Below are 18,022 nucleotides of genomic sequence, written 5' to 3'. Positions count from 1 at the left end.
TTTTATTTTGGCAGAAGAGATCGCTAAATCAGCCCGGCCATTTACGGAGGGGGATTTCATCAAAAACTGCATGATTAAAGTTTGTGACGAAGTTTGCCCAGAAAAAAGGCAACTCTTTTTAAATGTGAGTCTGAGCAGAAACACCATTGCCGAGAGAGTAGACCAGTTGTCCATCAATCTAAAAGAGCAGCTTGTGAAAAAGGGAAAAGATTTTATTGCATATTCCTTGGCTGTGGATGAGAGCACCGACATTTCTGACATTGCCCAGTTGTCAATTTTCATCCGCGGAGTGGACTCCAACCTAAGCGTGACAGAGGAGTTTTTGGCTTTACGTCCTATGCATGGCACAACTACGGGGCATGATTTGTATGAAGAGGTGTCAAGATGTGTAAATGAGATGGAGCTGCCTTGGGAAAAACTCGTGGGTTTGACAACCGACGGAGCACCTGCGATGTGTGGACACAGGAGCGGACTGGTGGCGAAGATACGGGAAAAGATGCAAGAGGAAAACGCGACAGGTGAGCTGACAGCTTATCATTGTATCATACACCAGGAAGCGTTGTGCGGTAAAGCCTTGAAAATGGAGCATGTAATGAGCATCATCACGCGCACAGTTAACTTTATCAGAGCCAAAGGTTTGAATCACCGCCAGTTCAAGGCATTTCTGACGGAGTTAGAAACGGAGCATGGTGATTTGCCTTATCACACAGAGGTGCGATGGCTAAGCCAGGGAAAGGTGCTTCAAAGATGTTTCGAGCTTCGTGAGGAGATTTGTCTGTTCTTGGACAGCAAAGGGAAAGACACAACACAACTCCGAGACGAAATGTTTCTGTGTGAAATGGCTTTTCTGTGTGACATTACGAGTCATCTGAATGCAATAAACTTGCAGCTGCAGGGTCGGGATCGTGTCATCTCTGATATGTACAGTACAGTGAAGGCATTTAAAACCAAACTGACTCTGTGGGAGACGCAGATGCGGAAAGAAAATTTGAGCCACTTTCCCAGCTGCCAGACCATGAAAGAGAAGCTCTCTACCAGTGCGTTCCCGAGCACACAGTTGGCTGATAAAATAGGTATGCTTGCCGCTGACTTTCGACGCCGATTTGCTGACTTTGAAGCACAAAAAAGCAGGTTGGAACTGCTCGGTAACCCATTTGCTGTTGACGTGGAAAGCTCACCACCAAACCTCCAAATGGAGTTGATTGACCTCCAATGCAATGATGCACTGAGGGCAAAATATGCGGCAGTGGGTGCTGCGGAGTTCGCCCGTTTCCTCCCCGGCACAATGCCCCAGCTGCGCATCCAGGCTGCTCAAACGTTGTCTATGTTTGGCAGCACATACCTGTGTGAACAACTGTTTTCTTTGATGAACCTGAACAAAACATCACACAGAAGTCGACTTACTGCTGAACACCTCCACTCAATTCTGAGGATTTCTTCAGCTCAGAGCCTTACCCCGAACATTGATGAACTTGTGGAAAAGATGGGACACCACCAAGTATCACCCTCAACCTCAAACAAGTGAACATTACTGTGCAATCACATATTTAGAGTTTTTACTCAGTTCAAGTTTAAAAGTTAAAATTTAATATTTGTTTTCACTGCATGTTACTTCTCCTTAAACAAAGTGTTGTTTTTGATTAATAGATTTTTGCACTTTATTTTTTTGTATTTCAATCCAATTATATTTTAAAAATATTTCAGTTGAGTGGATGATAGAAAATTGCTATTATTGTTTTTTCTTTGAAGTAAATTTAGCCCACTTTTGCTAAAATAGAAAATATAGTCTACTGATGGTGCCTTGAATACCGGTTTCTTTCATTTAATGTTCATGTTATGGGGATATTTATATAAAGGAAATTTGTCTTTTGTGTCTGTTGAAAATTAAAGATTACTGACAGAGCCATAAGAAAATATTGCTTTATTTATCTGATCATATTGTAATATATTTGTTAGGTTTTCAGTAGGTTCAATTAGGTTCACTAGACTATATGCGTCATTTAAAATTTTTTCAATGAACATTCGAACAGTCCGGCCCTCGTCTTGTAGCTGATTTTTTTATTTGGCCCTCCGTCCATTTGACTTTGACACCCCTGGTCTAATACATTGACAACTAAAACATTCCAAAAACGATTTAGTCCTGGCAACGAAAGCTAAACATGATAGTGATATTTATTTCTGTGTGTGTGTGTGCATGCATGCGTGCAAGTAGAAAAAACATGTTGACAATGCCATCCTCCTCTTTCATGTTGCCTATACGGTCTATGACTCTGTCATACAGTACACACTTTTAGTTGTTGTTGTTGTCGTAGGCTACCTGGCTAAAATACTTGCTCACCAGCCTAACTTCCTTTCAAGTGCAACGATATGCCAGCGAGCTAGTTAACATTAGTATACTGCTGTACATCTAGCTACATGTTGAACTTCTATTCTCTCAGACCAGGGGCACAATGTATGAATTTATGGTTGGATCAGAATTGTCGTTATGATCACTGGCCAGTACGGAGAAATAAGAAAAATCACCAAGTCCAAGTCCCTATCACCATCATGGCTAATTTAGGAAAGGAACTGCTAGCTAGCCACCGGAGGACAACAACACAACGAGATGCAACAATTCAATATTTTTTTCTGCCAATAATGACCTTTGGCTTGTGATATGATTGGTCTGAAGCCAAATCCAAACTGGCTTCCATTGACACTTAATTGTGGTGCCCCTGGAGCATTCATAGTTTAGCTCAACGCTGATTGGCTAATATTTTATATTGTTTTTATCCATGGAGGTCAAATGCTTTCTGGCTTCTCTTGCATTCAATACTACGGGCAGCAACAATATCATACTATTTCTGACCTGACAGCATCAGATATATACGCTACACATACTGGGACTGAGGGGCGCTGTTTCGTTTAGTCGGATGCTTTCTCCGGTGAGATACATTCAGCCTCTTGCGAATTGAAGGCAATTTATGAAACACAGAGAGACGAAAGATACTTTATTTTGTATGTTTTTTGTAAAAAATAAAAATAAATTGGGGGGGAAGCCTGGCTTCCCTTGGTCCCAATGAATAGACGCCACTGGTCTCCATCAGTGTCCATATTGGGACTCTCGCACACTTGTGCACGCGCACACACACACACACACACCCTCACACTGACAATGTATTGTGAAGTAATTGGTGAACCTATTGTGAGGTGGACCATAGGTGTAAAATACATTGGATTTGGAAGAAGTCATCAACTGTTAACTGTTGCTTTGAAGGTAACATTTCAACCACAGAATTACGTCATCATGGTAAACAGATTTCAACATAGACACACGCCTTGTATAAAATATGTTGAATTTGTACCTTTAAAACAACGTCAGATCTTAAAAAAAAATAATACAAAATTAAAACGTCTGGGCAGTACCTCCTACTAGAGAACTGATCTATCTACAGCTACCCTTTGGTCTCCCATCCTGGGTTTTAACTCTGCAGCAGAGGTAAATCTGGGTCTTCCTTTCCTGTGCCGGTCCTCATGAGAGCCAGTTTCATCATAGCGCTTGATGGTTTTTGTGACTGCACTTGACGAAACTTTCAAAGTTCTTGAAATTTTCCGCATTGACTGACCTTCATGTCTTAAAGTAATGATGGACTGTCGTTTCTCTTTGCTTATTTGAGCTATTCTTGCCATAATATGGACTTGGTATTTTATGTATTCTAGGTGAATGCCAAGAGTGTAGAAAAGCTGTCATCAATTTTTGAAGAATATAAAATATAAATATATTTAGATTTGTTGAACACTTTCTTGGTTACAGTATGAATCCATATGTGTTATCTCGTACTTTTGAGGTCTCCACTATTATTCTACAATGTAGGAAATAGTAAAAATAAAGAAAAACTCTTGAATGAGAAGGTGTGTCCAAACTTTTGACAGGTACTGTATATACTGAACAAAAACAAAAAATACAACATGCAAAGTGTTGGTCCCGTGTTTCATGAGCTGAAATAAAATATTTCAGAATTTTTCCATATGCAAAAAAAGCTTATTGTTCTCAAATGTTGTGTAAAATGTGTTTACATCCATGTTCGTGAACATTTCTCCTTTGCCAAGATAACCTAACCACCTGACAGGTCTGGCATATCAAGAAACTGATTAAACAGCGTTATCATTACACAGGTGCACCTTGTGCTGGGGGGACAATAAAAGGCCACTCTAAAATGTGCAGTTTAGTCACAAAACATAATGCCACAGATGTCTCAAGTTTTGAGGGAGCTTGCAATTGTCATGCTGACTGCAGGAATGTCCTCCAGAGCTGTTGCCAGAGAATTCAATGTTCATTTCTCTACCATAAGCTGTCTCCAACATTATTTTAGAGAATGTGGTAGTACGTCCAACCGGCATCATATCTGCAGACCACGTGTAACCAATCCAGCCCAGGACCTCCACATCCGGCTTCTTCACCTGCGGGATCGTCTGAGACCAGCCACCCGGACAGCTGATGAAACTGAGGAGTATTTCTGTCTGTAATAAAGCCCTTTGTTGGGAAAAACTCATTCTGATTGACTGGGCCTGGCTTCCCAGTGGGTGGGCCTATGCCCTCCCAAGCCCATCCATGGCTGCGCTCCTGCCCAGTCATGTGAAATCCATAGATTAGGGCCTAATCTATTTATTTTAATTGACTGATTTCCTTATTTGAACTGTAACTCAGTAAAATTGTTGAAATTGTTGTATGTTGCGTTTATATTTTTGTTTAGCATAAATCCTTTGGGACATATCAGTAAGCCCCATTGGACTCTTTAAAAGGTGCAGTGTTCCTCTTTTTCACCTGAGGGTGACAGTGTTGTGGAGGCAGTGAATGTATCCTCTCTGTGTGGGAGCTGACAATGTCAACTTTGTCAGAGGCATTGTGTGGAAGGCTCTGCAAATTGTTTTTGTTATCAGCATCTTTAACAGTTGTCTGAAGCAAGTGGCAGGCTATAGCCTCTGCATGCCCCACTACACAAACAACATAAAAGGAAGAGAAAGGTGATGCTTGGCTGTGGTGACACCACCATTGCTCTAGTATAGCCCAGTACCAACCTCCTCATCATCCCACATACAGTAAAGCTCCGAATATTCACTACACCAACCACCATCCGCCCATGCCAAAGACCAACTGACAGCCCATGATGCACTGCCTTAGTCGGGCGCTTTCGCTCTTCTCGTGTGCCTTCATTCAGTTACTTCAGTCTGTAGGCTAAAACCAAACCTCTCTCAACCCCAAACAAAAGGCCTTGTGATTCTGGCTGTGTGGCAATGTTTAAACCCCCCCCCCCCCCCCCCTGCAGTGGAGTCCTGGTGATGTTGCTCTACTACCTTTGCTAATCGAGAGGCAGCAGACTGGCAAGCCACAAGGCTGGATGCGCTCAGATTAAACAGAACGCTGTCTCCCTCCCTGTAGCCAAGGCATGGTCTTACTGGGATAAGGGCAAGAGCAAGGCTTGCCTTTTGCCTCTGCTCCAGGACATGTGCATGGATTTAAAGGGAAGCCTAGGGGGGGGGGGGGTATCCATGTACTGTAGAAATAGGGAATTGAAAGAAATGAATGACGCTTTGATGTTGTGGTGTATGTTTTCGATTGATTGCTGTGTGAATACAGAATAAGCATTGTGTAACGTGTAATGACAATGACATACACATGTTTGTGTCCTGATCATGTTGTTTAATGAAGCCTTATATATCGGAGCTCCCACAGACCCCACAGTTTATTGTAACTTGTGCAATTTGAATAGTGATCCTGCTTTATTTTCACTCCTGAAGCATGGAAGAATCTAGTTGAAAGACCTCGAAACACAAGTTGAAACTGTATATTTTGTATAGAAAGAATAGTATCATCGGCTAGACGTTCTTTACCATTCGACCATCAGATTTGCCATCCCTGCACTCTATACTCCTCTGTAAACTGGTCATCTCTGTATACCCTTCGCAAGACCCACTGGTTGATGCTTATTTATAAAACTCTCTTAGGCCTCACTCCCCCCTATCTGAGATATTTACTGCAGCCCTCATCCTCCACACCCGTTCTGCCAGTCACATTCTGTTAAAGGTCCCCAAAGGACACACATCCCTGGGTCACTCCTCTTTTCAGTTCACAGCAGCTAGCGACTGGAACGAGCTGCAACAAACACTCAAACTGGACAGTTTTATCTCAATCTCTTCATTCGAAGACTCAATCATGGACACTCTTACTGACAGTTGTGGCTGCTTTTTGTGATATATTTTTGTCTCTACCTTTTTGACCTTTGTGCGGTTGACTGTGCCCAATAATGTTTGTACCATGTTTTGTGCTGCTACCATGTTGTGATATTAATGCTCCGGGTGTCGTGGGTGTGGAGTCAAACGCAGGAGACAGAGAGTGCAATGCTGTGCTTCTTTAATTGCACCAAACGCACCGCAGGGTGCTCACAATAGTAACGGCCCCAAACACAGGGAATGAAAAATGTACAGCTGAAAATGCACGACCAGGCACTAACACGTACCTCTACAACAGAGCCGAAGGTTACAACGAATAATCCCGCACAACAACCAGGCGGGCCGGCTGTCTAATAAAGACAAAACTAATCATTCATAAACAGGTGCTACCAATAAACATACAAGGAGGGGGAGGAAAGACAATCAGTGGCAGCTAATAGGCCGGTGACGACGACCGCCGAGCGCCACCCACCCGGGAAGGGAAGCCACCCTCGGTTGGACTCGTGACAGTACCCCCCCCATGACGCGTGGCTCCCGCAGCGCGCCGACACAGGCCTCGAGGTCGCCCCGGAGGACGAGGTGCAGGGCGATCCGGATGGAGGCGATGGAAATCCCTCAACATGGATGGATCCAAGATGTCCCCCACCGGTACCCAGCACCTCTCCTCCGGACCGTACCCCTCCCAGTCCACGAGGTACTGCAGGCCCCTCACCCGGCGTCTTGAGTCCAGAATGGCCCGGATTGTATATGCCGGGGACCCCTCGATGTCCAGAGGAGGGGGAGGGACCTCCGGCACCTCACTGTCCTGCAGGGGACCAGCTACCACCGGCCTGAGGAGAGACACATGAAACGAGGGGTTAATACGATAATAGGAAGGGAGTTGTAATCGATAACACACCTCGTTTATTCTCCTCAGGACTTTAAAGGGCCCTACACACTGCGGACCCAGCTTCCGGCAGGGCAAGCGGAGGGGTAGGTTTCGGGTCGAGAGCCAGACCCTGTCCCCCGGTACAAACACGGGGGCCTCACTGCGGTGGCGGTCAGCACTCCTCTTCTGTCGTCCACTCGCTTGTTGTAGAGATTCCTGGACGGCCCTCCAGGTCTCCTTGGAGCGCTGTACCCATTCCTCCACCGCAGGAGCCTCGGTCTGGCTCGGATGCCATGGTGCCAGGACCGGCTGGTACCCCAATACACACTGAAAAGGGGACACGTTAGTAGAGGAGTGACGTAGTGAGTTCTGGGCCATTTCAGCCCAGGGAATGTATCGTGCCCACTCCCCTGGCCGATCCTGGCAATACGACCGCAGAAACCTACCCACCTCCTGGTTCACTCTCTCCACCTGCCCATTACTCTTGGGGTGATAGTAGTGCCGGAAGACATGTGCCGGAAGACATGGGTGAATAATGCCTCCGCAGTCTGTAGGGCTGTAGGGATACCTACAGGAGGAGGGTAGAGGGTAGGACGTGAGCCCACCAAATCAGTTTGTCCCGAACACCAAGCGGCACGTACCTTCGCCCCGCTGGACACTGAGGAGGCGCGGGTTCCGCCCGTAACGCCCGCTCGATGTCCGAGTCCACCTCCCATACCACTGGTGCTACCAGCTTTGAGGCGGGAAGGATGGGAGTAGGTTCGGTGGACCCATCCTCTGTGTCGTAAAGGCGGGACAGTGCGTCAGCCTTTACGTTCTGGGAGCCCGGTCTATAAGACAAAGTAAACCGGAACCGGGTGAAGAATATGGCCCACCTTGCCTGACGTGGGTTAACTCTCCTAGCTGCCCGAATATACTCCAGGTTCTGGTGGTCGGTCCAGATGAGAAAGGGGTGCTTAGCCCCCTCAAGCCAGTGTCTCCACACAAATCTCACGATACATGGCCCCATTCATTCTTTCCTTTACACAGATTAGTCGTTCCGGTCCCTTTGCAGAAAAACAGCTCCAAAGCATGATGTTTCCACCCCCATGCTTCACAGTAGGTATGGTGTTCTTTGGATGCAACTCAGCATTCTTTGTCCTCCAAACACGACGAGTTGAGTTTTTACCAAAAAGTTATATTTTGGTTTCATCTGACCACATGACATTCTCCCAATCTTCTTCTGGATCATCCAAATGCTCTCTAGCGAACTTCAGACGGGCCTGGACATGTACTGGCTTAAGCAGGGGGACACGTCTGGCACTGCAGGATTTGAGTCCCTGGCGGCGTAGTGTGTTACTGATGGTAGGCTTTGTTACTTTGGTCCCAGCTCTCTGCAGGTCATTCACTAGGTCCCCCCGTGTGGTTCTGGGATTTTTGCTCACCGTTCTTGTGATCACTTTGACCCCACGGGGTGAGATCTTGCGTGGAGCCCCAGATCGAGGGAGATTATCAGTGCTCTTGTATGTCTTCCATTTCAGCTCTTTCCAGCTCTTTGGTCTTGGCCATAGTGGAGTTTGTAGTGTGACTGTTTGAGGTTGTGGACAGGTGTCTTTTATACTGATAACAAGTTCAAACAGGTGCCATTAATACAGGTAACGAGTGGATGACAGAGGAGCCTCTTAAAGAAGAAGTTACAGGTCTGTGAGATCCAGAAATCTTGCTTGTTTGTAGGTGACCAAATACGTATTTTCCACCATAATTTGTAAATAAATTCATTAAAAATCCTACAATGTGATTTTCTGGATTTTTTTTCTCATTTCGTCTGTCATAGTTGAAGTGTACCTATGAGGAAAATTACAGGCCTCTCTCATCTTTTTAAGTGGGAGAACTTGCACAATTGGTGGCTGACTAAATACTTTTTTGCCCCACTGTATATAGTTTGGCGATTGAACCAATGCGTTGTTTTTTAAGAGCGAAGCTTACTGGTTTCTCTGTGCCAGGTGTAATGAAGGGTCCCACGATAGCACTGTCTGCGTATGCAGATGATGTGACAGTTTTTATTATAGGTGGTGAGGATGTTAAGGTTCTCTCAAACGCTTTAAAGGTGTATGAGGGGGCCTCCTCAGCTAGAGTCAATTGGGGAAAGAGTGAAGTGCCGTGGGCAGGTCAGCTTCAAACGGGGTCCGCTCCACAGTTACCAGGGGCGCTTCAGTGGGGCAGAGATGGGATGAAGACTTTGTTTTTTTTTCTAGGCTCCGATGTCTTTCAGACAAATAACTGGGAGGGTGTATTGGAGAAAGTGTGTGCCAGACTGTCAAGATGGTAATGGGTGCTGCCCCAGCTGTCTTAAAGGGGAAGAGTCCTGGTAGCTAATAATCTTGCTGCCTCTACCCTGTGGCACAGACTAATGATTTTGTAGTCACCAAAGTGTCTGATACAAGAGCTTCAGAGGACCCTTGTCAATTTCTTCTGGTCTGTACAACACTGGATTAAAACTGCAGCCCTGTACCTGCCACTGCACAAGTGTGGGCAAGGCCTGGTGGACATTTCCTCTAGAATCATGGCTTTCCGGCTTCAAGCAGCCCAGAGATTGTTGTACAGAGACGGTTCTAGCTGGGTCGAAACAGCCTACACATTGATGAGGAGAGCGGGCTGTTTGGGCTTAGACAAGCACCTTTTCCTCTTAAAGCTGGATGGGGGTGATTTGCCTGGCCTGACTCCATTTTATGAGTCTGTTATGCAGGCTTGGAGAGTCCTTGTCAAGTCCCGTAAGGCCTGCACGCCACCAGGGATGTGGCTTTTTGAAGAACCTCTTTTCCACAACACTGCCATTCAGTCCCGTGTTCTGGGTTCAGCTAGCCTATGTTCATGCCTGTTAGGCGTGGGGTGTACCAAGCTGGGTCATCTGATGCGGAGCAGGAGCAGATCGTTGGAGCTGGGAGAAAGAGCGGGGATCCGATCATCTCGCCTACTGAGGAAGGTCGTCGCTGAGATCTGCGACTCCTTGCCAGTGCTTCATCTGCAGTATATGACTGACACTTCCAATTCTGATCGGTGGAAGGAGGGTCTGGATTATGTGTTCCCTGCACTGATTGTTAGTGCTGCGATGGGGGCATTCGAGGAGGACGTGGGGATGCTGCTTTCCTTCGATACCCCGGAGCTGGGGGAGTTCAAGGAGGTGGGAAAGAAGGCCATGTACAGAATATGTGTAAAGGTGTCCCATGCCTCTTCCCTGGAAGGGGTAAAATCGACCACGTGGGCGGGTGTGCTTGGTCCAGGTGCCTCTCCAAAAGGCTGTTGGCGATCATTATACAAACTGCCTAGTGATAAGAGGACAGCTGACCAGCTGCTTAATTTTGTGTTAGGGGCAGCAAAATTAGCGATATGGAAGACCCGAAAGAACAGTATTCGGGGACAGGGGTCTGTGGATGTGGTGGGAATGCTGGAGGGAATGTTGGCAGCGAGACTAAGGGTTGAGTTTGCCTATTATAAACTTGTCAACAATATTGATCTGTTTTTGAGTATATGGAGTATTCAGAGGCTGTTGTGTTTAGTTACTGTGGAGGAGGAATTGGAGTTGTGTTTTTAATTGATGTGTAACTGTGGTTTTGTATGAGTATTTATTGTGTGGTGGGCCCCCAGACCCAATAAAGACTTTTTAAAACGTATTTTTTTTTTATCTCTCTCTCTCTTCCTCTTCCTCTTTCTCTTTCTCTCTCTCTCTCTCTCTCTCTCTCTCTCTCTCTCTCTCTCTCGCTCGCATCTCTTTCCCTCTGTTTTGCCTTTCCTCTCTCCCTGTATGTGCCCATCTCTCTATCACTCTATCAGTCTGTATGTCTGTGTATCTCTCTCTCTCTCTAGAGATGCACTCTTTACTTACTTGTTCTCTATCTCGTTCTCCCTCCTCCTGTTTAAGGGCCAATATCTCAAATTGACCTGATTCTACACCTGGTGACCGTTCTGTTATTGTTCTCATCCATTTACCTTTCTCAGGCTCAGGGCTAGATGTCACGACAATTAAAAAGAGCTTCTGTGCCAGAAGTAGTCTGGAATATGTTAATGAATCTCTCGTCTCCTTTAGCTTCCCTACATTTATCACAAGAGCCTGACATAAAAACGCATGAAGTTATTGTCCAAGGTGCTCTAAGGCTGCATTTATTGGTGTCTGATTTCGTGTTCCCTCCCGCTGAGTTGGCCACTAGTGTGGAGGTGTAAATTACCTCGTGTTATTATGCATTAACACCTTCTGTTGGGAATGAAGGGGAGTTATATTGTGAATAGAGCAGGAAAGGTGTTGAAGAACATGCGATTGATGTCATGTACATTCTGAGAGAGTCTATTTTAGATGCTAATGAAACACATATCTATTTCCCACAGAATAGATAATTAGTGGTGTGTTTGTGGTATGTGTGTGTGAGAGAGAGCGAGAGAGGGACGGACAGACAGACAGACAGAGAGAGAGGGGGGGGGGGGAGAGGGACAGACAGACAGAGCGAGAGAGAGAGAGAGCGAGAGAGAGAGGGTAATGTGATGTGTGTGTCCTTAACTAGTGAGCTCCTTTCCTGTTTTGAAAATTTTGCCACTTACTCATCTCTCTCACTTGCTCTCTCACTCCCCCTCTCTCCCTTTATTTCCCTCCCTCTCTCTCTCTCTCTCTCTTCTCCCCTGTTTTATCTATCCTCTGACACTTTGTGTCTGTCGGATTAGCACCTTTAGGTTCTCAGCAAAGCAGGTGGGGAACATCATTAGAGCTCCACAAATAGTCTTGGCAAGCTCACCAGCGGGAGAGAGGTGTCACTTTAAAAAACACAATGTTGTACATTGGAGTCATGCCATGGTTACGTCATACACTGCTACCCCGAGGCCCAGGTGGAAACATTTTCTCAGCCAGAGAGATTTAGAGAGAGAGTGCAAGAGAGAGAGAGAGATAAATTAGTATGGCAACTAGGCTCATATCTGCATTGGGATCCTATTTCAATCATAATTAACGGGCTGTTTTTGTTTTCAAACCAGTCATTTTACTTTCTCTCAAGAGTAGTGATTGCTGAATGATATATTGTTGTGTAGCACTCGGTAGGGTGATATTTTTTGTACCATCAATCATCGGAATGAAAGCTGCCGTCAAGGCTCCACTTGATAAAAACGCAGCGCAACAGTCTGACGGGAGATCAGTCTTCATACACAGCAATTTGAAATCCAAGCAGAGGCAGCATTTTTTTTTTTACAGCGCTCCTCAGATCAGACTCTCATTTTAGTCTTGATTCAAACCAAGGGTGCAACTTTGGTTTTAGAAGTGGGGGTGGCATTATTATTATTATTGTTGTTATTTTTGTTTATCCAGTCAGATCAACACTCCAAACAGCCTACCCGACCGCTCAGAGACAACCACATGGTCCTAAAGCACACCGTTGCCTCGTTTTGTACCGCGCCCCCCGTCCCCCCCGTCCCCCCGTCCCCCCGTCCCCCCGTCCCCTGTCCCCAGTGAAAGTTGCGCCCCTGATTCAGACACCTCAGCCATGTGCATGTTTCAAGATGATGCTCAGTGTGAAATCTCATCACGTAGGCTTTTATTCACTGTCAGCTCAGTCAACTGTTGGATCAATCTTTCATTATTTTTTACCTCAGGGGTCGAATAATAACTTGAGATATTATGCACTTGTAACTCAAACTTTCCTGTTGATCATGTATTGATATCAGTGTAGGATTAGCAGGAGTATTGGAGATGCACACGTTGTTCAGAAGTTCTGATTTGGCCTGATAAAACTTTTAACCCTCGGGCCCCTTGACGAATTCAAGAAGCTTATGTTTCTCTGCCTGTTTAGTGTTCAACTTTGACTTTGACACATTGTTTCAAAGACTATTGAATACTTTTGTTTGAGTGTGGACAGCATCCCTTAGTAGAGTAACATTTTTTTTGTTAAATCTCTTCAATTCCTCACAGCTTCTGATCTGCTCGCTCGATGATAGACTCACACATAAGTGTGTGTCTGTTTTTTCAGGTAGTATACAGACATTCAGTGTATCACTAAAAGTGTCACTTTGTTTAAGGGTGTTTTGTATGTTTTCTCTGTCTAGCTATTAAATATTATGGCCATAAGCCTCTACTGTTTCATGAATGCATTCTGTTTACCTGACCTTCATGTTCTTTACTTTCGGGGGGAAAATGCACTCTAATGGGATCCGTTGAAGTCAGAAGAATAGAAGTTGTTTTCTGCAGTATACTTTGCAAGTTCGATACTTTTTTCATGAAATATGTGTCACTGCTACTACACTCCCCTCCGTATTTCTTTGGACAGTGAAGCTAAAATGTTTACATTTGGCTCTATGCTTCGGCATTTTGGATTTGAGATTTAAAAAAAAATTCATATGAGGCAACAGTACAGAACGTCACCTTTTATTTGAGGGTATTTTCGTACATATTTGTTTTACCATTTAGAAATGAAAGCAATTTCTGTATTTACTCCTCCCTTTGGAAGCAGTCATAAGTATTTTGACAAATTCAGTAATACAATAGTCAAAAGTTTAGTATTTGGTCCCATATTCACTGCACACATGATTACATCAAGATTGTGACCTTAGTGAGAGTTGAGAGTAAAATGTTTCGTTACAATTTTTGATCAAAACTTTCAGAACTACCTTTTAACAAAAATCTGTGTGCTTAGGCAGAAAAGGAGAGACAAGGGACTCAACACGATTTCTCGCTGTGAGGAAAATACAGTCAGTCTTGCATTAATTATAATGCTGCAGGGATGAGAGGAGCTATGGCCAAACAAAAGGTCACATCAGTGTCTCTGCATGATAATTTTGCTCTCCTAGATCTGATGTGGACCTGTAATATCTATTGTACTCTCTAACAGAGAAGGTATGGTCAAGAATCTCGTCGATGACCCTGTTCATCCTCCTCCTCTACATATATTGGGTTTTTGGTGGTTGTCTTGGCCATGGTGGAGAGTTTGGAATCTGATTGATTGCTTCTGTGGACAGGTGTCTTTTATACAGGTAACAAACTGAGATTAGGAGCACTCCTTTTAAGAGTGTACTCCTAATCTCAGCTCGTTACCTGTATAAAAGACACCTGGGAGCCAGAAATCTTTCTGATTGAGATGGGGTCAAATACTTACTTCCCTCATTAAAATGCAAATCAATTTATAACATTTTTGACATGCGTTTTTCTGGATTTTTTTGTTGTTATTTTGTCTCTCACTGTTCAAATAAACCCACCATTAAAATTATAGACTGATCATTTCTTTGTCAGTGGGCAAACGTACAAAATCAGCAGGGGATCAAATACTTTTTCCCCCTCAATGTATATACTGTAACCTAGCAACAAACTAAAGTTTCCCCCAACTTTAATCATAGTACCTTGCCAGTGTCTGCCTGCAGTTGTGGCTTCAAATACCAAGCTGATAACAACTCGAGGGCTCCTTCCTCCTCCCATAGTTATAGTGTTCCACATGTTTTCAGAGCTTCTTCTTGAAGGCCCCAGGCTCGAAACTCAAGGGCCCTGTCTGATACGTAAAAACTGTGTCCTTACATGATCCTGTCTTTACAATTTTCTGTTTTATGAAATTCTGTTGGACAATAAAGCATATGGAATTGAATCGCAAGTAACCATGTTTTGATTGGTGAGAAAAAGGTGCGTGGAAGAGCCTGTGATGATGTTAGGTCTACAGTGGCTTGCGAAAGTATTCACCCCCCTTGACATTTTTACTATTTTGTTGCCTTACAACCTGGAATTAAAATAGATTTTTTTAGGGGGGTTTGTATCATTTGATTTACATAGCATGCCGACCACTTCGAAGATGCTGAATATTTTTTCTTGTGAAACAAACAAGAAATAAGACAAAAAAAATTACAACTTGAGAGTGCATAACTATTCCATCCCCCAGATCCACCTTTTGCAGCAATTACAGCTGCAAGTCTCTTGTGGTATGTCTCTATAAGCTTGGGTATGTCTCTATAAGCTTGGGTATGTCTCTATAAGCTTGGCACATCTAGCCACTGGGATTTTTGCCCATTCTTCAAGGCAAAACTGCTCCAGCTCCTTCAAGTTGGATGGGTTCCGCTGGTGTACAGCAATCTTTAAGTCATACCACAGATTCTCAATTGGTTTGAGGTCTGGGCTTTGACTGGGCCATTCCAAGACATTTAAATGTTTCCCCTTAAACCACTCAAGTGTTGCTTTATCAGTATGCTTAGGGTCATTGTCCTGCTGAAGGTGAACCTCCATCCCAGTTTCAAATCTCTGGAAGACTGAAACAGGTTTCCCTCAGGAATTTCCCTGTATTTAGTGCCATCATTCCTCAATACTGACCGGTTTCCCAGTCCCTGCCGATGGAAAAACTCTGGGGATGGTGTTGGGTTTGCGCCAGACATAGAGTTTTCCTTGATGGCCAAAAAGCTACATTTGTATCTCGTCTGACCAGAGCGCCGTGGGATGTTTAAAGTTTCTGATCTTTTTTTATAACGCAACCCTGATCTGTACTTCTCCACAACTTTGTCCCGACCTGGGAGAGCTCCTTGGTCTTCATGGTGCCGCTTGCTTGTTGGTGCCCCTTGTTTAGTGGTGTTGCAGACTCTGGGGCCTTTCGGAACATGCTGTTTATAGATTTTTCTACTGTATTATTGACTGTACATTTGTTTATTCCATGTGTAACTCTGTGTTGTTGTATGTGTCGAACTGCTTTGCTTTATCTTTGCCAGGTTGTAAATGAGAACTTGTTCTCAACTAGCCGACCTGGTTAAATAAAGGTGAAATAAATTCATAAAATAAATATATACTGAGATCATGTGACAGATCATGTAACACTTAGATTGCAAACAGGTGGATTTTATTTAACTAATTATGTGACTTCTGAAGGTAATTGGCTGCACCAGATCTTATTTAGGGGCTTCATAGCAAAGGGGGTGAATACATATGCACGTACCAGTTTTTTTATTTTTTTATTTTTTTAAACAAGTTATTGTTTTAATTTCACATCACCATTTTGGACTATTTTGTGTATGTCCATTACATGAAATCCAAATAAAAATCCATTTAAATTACAGGTTTTTATGCAACAAAAAAAAGCCAAAGGGGATGAATACTTTTGCAAGGCACTGTATGTTTAATAACGAGTTCCTAGGGACACTGATTGATTGGTGGTGAGGTACAGTACAGTAGACTATAATCAGTTGCATAACGAGCCCCCCTGCGGTGGGGTTGTGTTCTGCTCAATATGCCTCTCAGCTGTTGTTTGTCCATTCAGTCGATTGGGAGATTGTTAGATAATGCAGATGTAATCACTGACTGACTGTAGTTCTCAGTGGACCAACACCATGGCGCCAATAAGAGTTGTGATGTAGATGATGCTGTGCGTTCGAACGTGCTGATCAATTTGTGTAGTTTGATTAAAAGTAAAACTACCTGTATAACTTGATTTGGGGAAAAAATAATGAATCAGTCATGTACAACTTTATCCAGGGAAAATAAATGATTTTGCAATGAAATAGGTGTGTTTTGTTAAACTGATGGATTGCGTTTGATTGAGAAAAACAGGAGTAGGGAGGGAGTTAAGATAGAGGGGATCATCTGACATATGATCATATGACTCACCCCCTTTGCTCCTCACAGACTCTAAGAGAGCTTAGGCAACGCTCCACCATCCTCGCAAATCTATTTCAGGAGGAGTGGAGTGCGAATGAAAGAGCGAGAAATACGTTGGATTGTCTTTCTAACAAAGCCGGGGATAAGGAGGAGCATGAATCAATGGGAAAACAGCTGCATATCTTTCTCTCTTTAACCCACTCAGCAGTGGGCGCAAAGCCTCACTGTGTTAACAGACCCTGTAGTGAGAACGTAGCGTCCTGTCCTTTAGCCCTGGCCCCGGTCCAGCCAGGACAGGCACAGAGATAATGGATATTAAATGCTCTGTTATGAAACCTGAACGTAAAGCATTCCAATGGATTTAGGTTTCACCACCATAGCTGGGACATCTTGTAAATTGCTTCTACTGCTGTGGATTGATTCAAAAGTCCTTCAAGTATACTTTTTTTTTGATAACACTCAAAGTTGTTGAGCTGGTTGCAATATCTGTTTCTGCTTCACAGTGAGCCGCTTTGCTATGAGTTTGAAACGAGTTAGCAGACACTCGAGTCCAATGTTAACGTACCCAGGTATTAAATCAGCCTATCCTTGAGTTAACTATGAAAATCATTCATCCACATGTTTCAGAACAACATGTGCAATTACTTCTCAATTCATTTCAAGTAAAAAGTCACAACATCTTGGTTGATTTCCAGGAAAGGATTTAATTTGGCTTCGCATTTTAACTAATGACAATAACCAGTTGGAGACTCATTTAAACGGTCTACTTCACCTTCCATTCATGCATCCCTGTTGATTTAAGTGTGGACGAATGCTAATGTTTTAGGCCCAGCTGTGAGTTGAGAGAATACTTCATTAAAGAAGTGAATTGCTAAATATTCTGATTGTTTTTAAGTTTGAAAAATAAATGACCTTTTTTAACTTAGAGATGGGAGACAGGAAGACAGACACAAAGAATGACAGACAGATGGACGGACATACAGAAACCAGACAGACAGACGGGACATTGAGCTTTTGAGAAAATCCATACATACTGTATGTTATTACTTTTCCTTCTTTTTCACATTTCTCCACAACAAAACACGGCCTCCTCTACCTGTCGACCCCCACCCCCCCTTCTCCTCCTCCTCCATTTATCACATATCAGCCCAGTTTGTTTGACATATAAATCGATACAGTTGGAATTCTTGTATCCTTGTATCCTTGATCATACTTTGATTCCATTTTTACTTTCGGCTTTGTACATTGAACATCCAATCCATGAAATTACAAATGTATACTGTGGGGTGAATTATTTATGTCATTAGATGCTGAGGGCCGGGGTTTTGATTTATAACAGCTGTGAGGCCTTCTGACTCTCCCGTTATATCTTCTCT

General features: G+C 43.8%; 1 protein-coding gene across 1 annotated transcript in view; it reads left to right on the top strand.

Annotated features, from left to right (window-relative positions):
- Window positions 1-1,521: 1,521 nt before the first annotated feature.
- LOC139378744 (ragulator complex protein LAMTOR4) overlaps window positions 1,522-18,022 on the top strand; it is a 110,834-nt gene continuing 94,333 nt past the window's right edge. The window contains exon 1 of the mRNA XM_071121197.1: window positions 1,522-1,529. Within this exon, the coding sequence (XP_070977298.1) occupies window positions 1,528-1,529 (2 nt within the window). The 5' untranslated portion in view covers window positions 1,522-1,527. The remainder of the gene's footprint in view (window positions 1,530-18,022) is intronic.

This window comes from Oncorhynchus clarkii, chromosome 21, assembly GCF_045791955.1.
Source record: "Oncorhynchus clarkii lewisi isolate Uvic-CL-2024 chromosome 21, UVic_Ocla_1.0, whole genome shotgun sequence".
NCBI lineage: Eukaryota > Metazoa > Chordata > Actinopteri > Salmoniformes > Salmonidae > Oncorhynchus > Oncorhynchus clarkii.
This window is presented reverse-complemented; position numbering and strand designations above follow the sequence as displayed.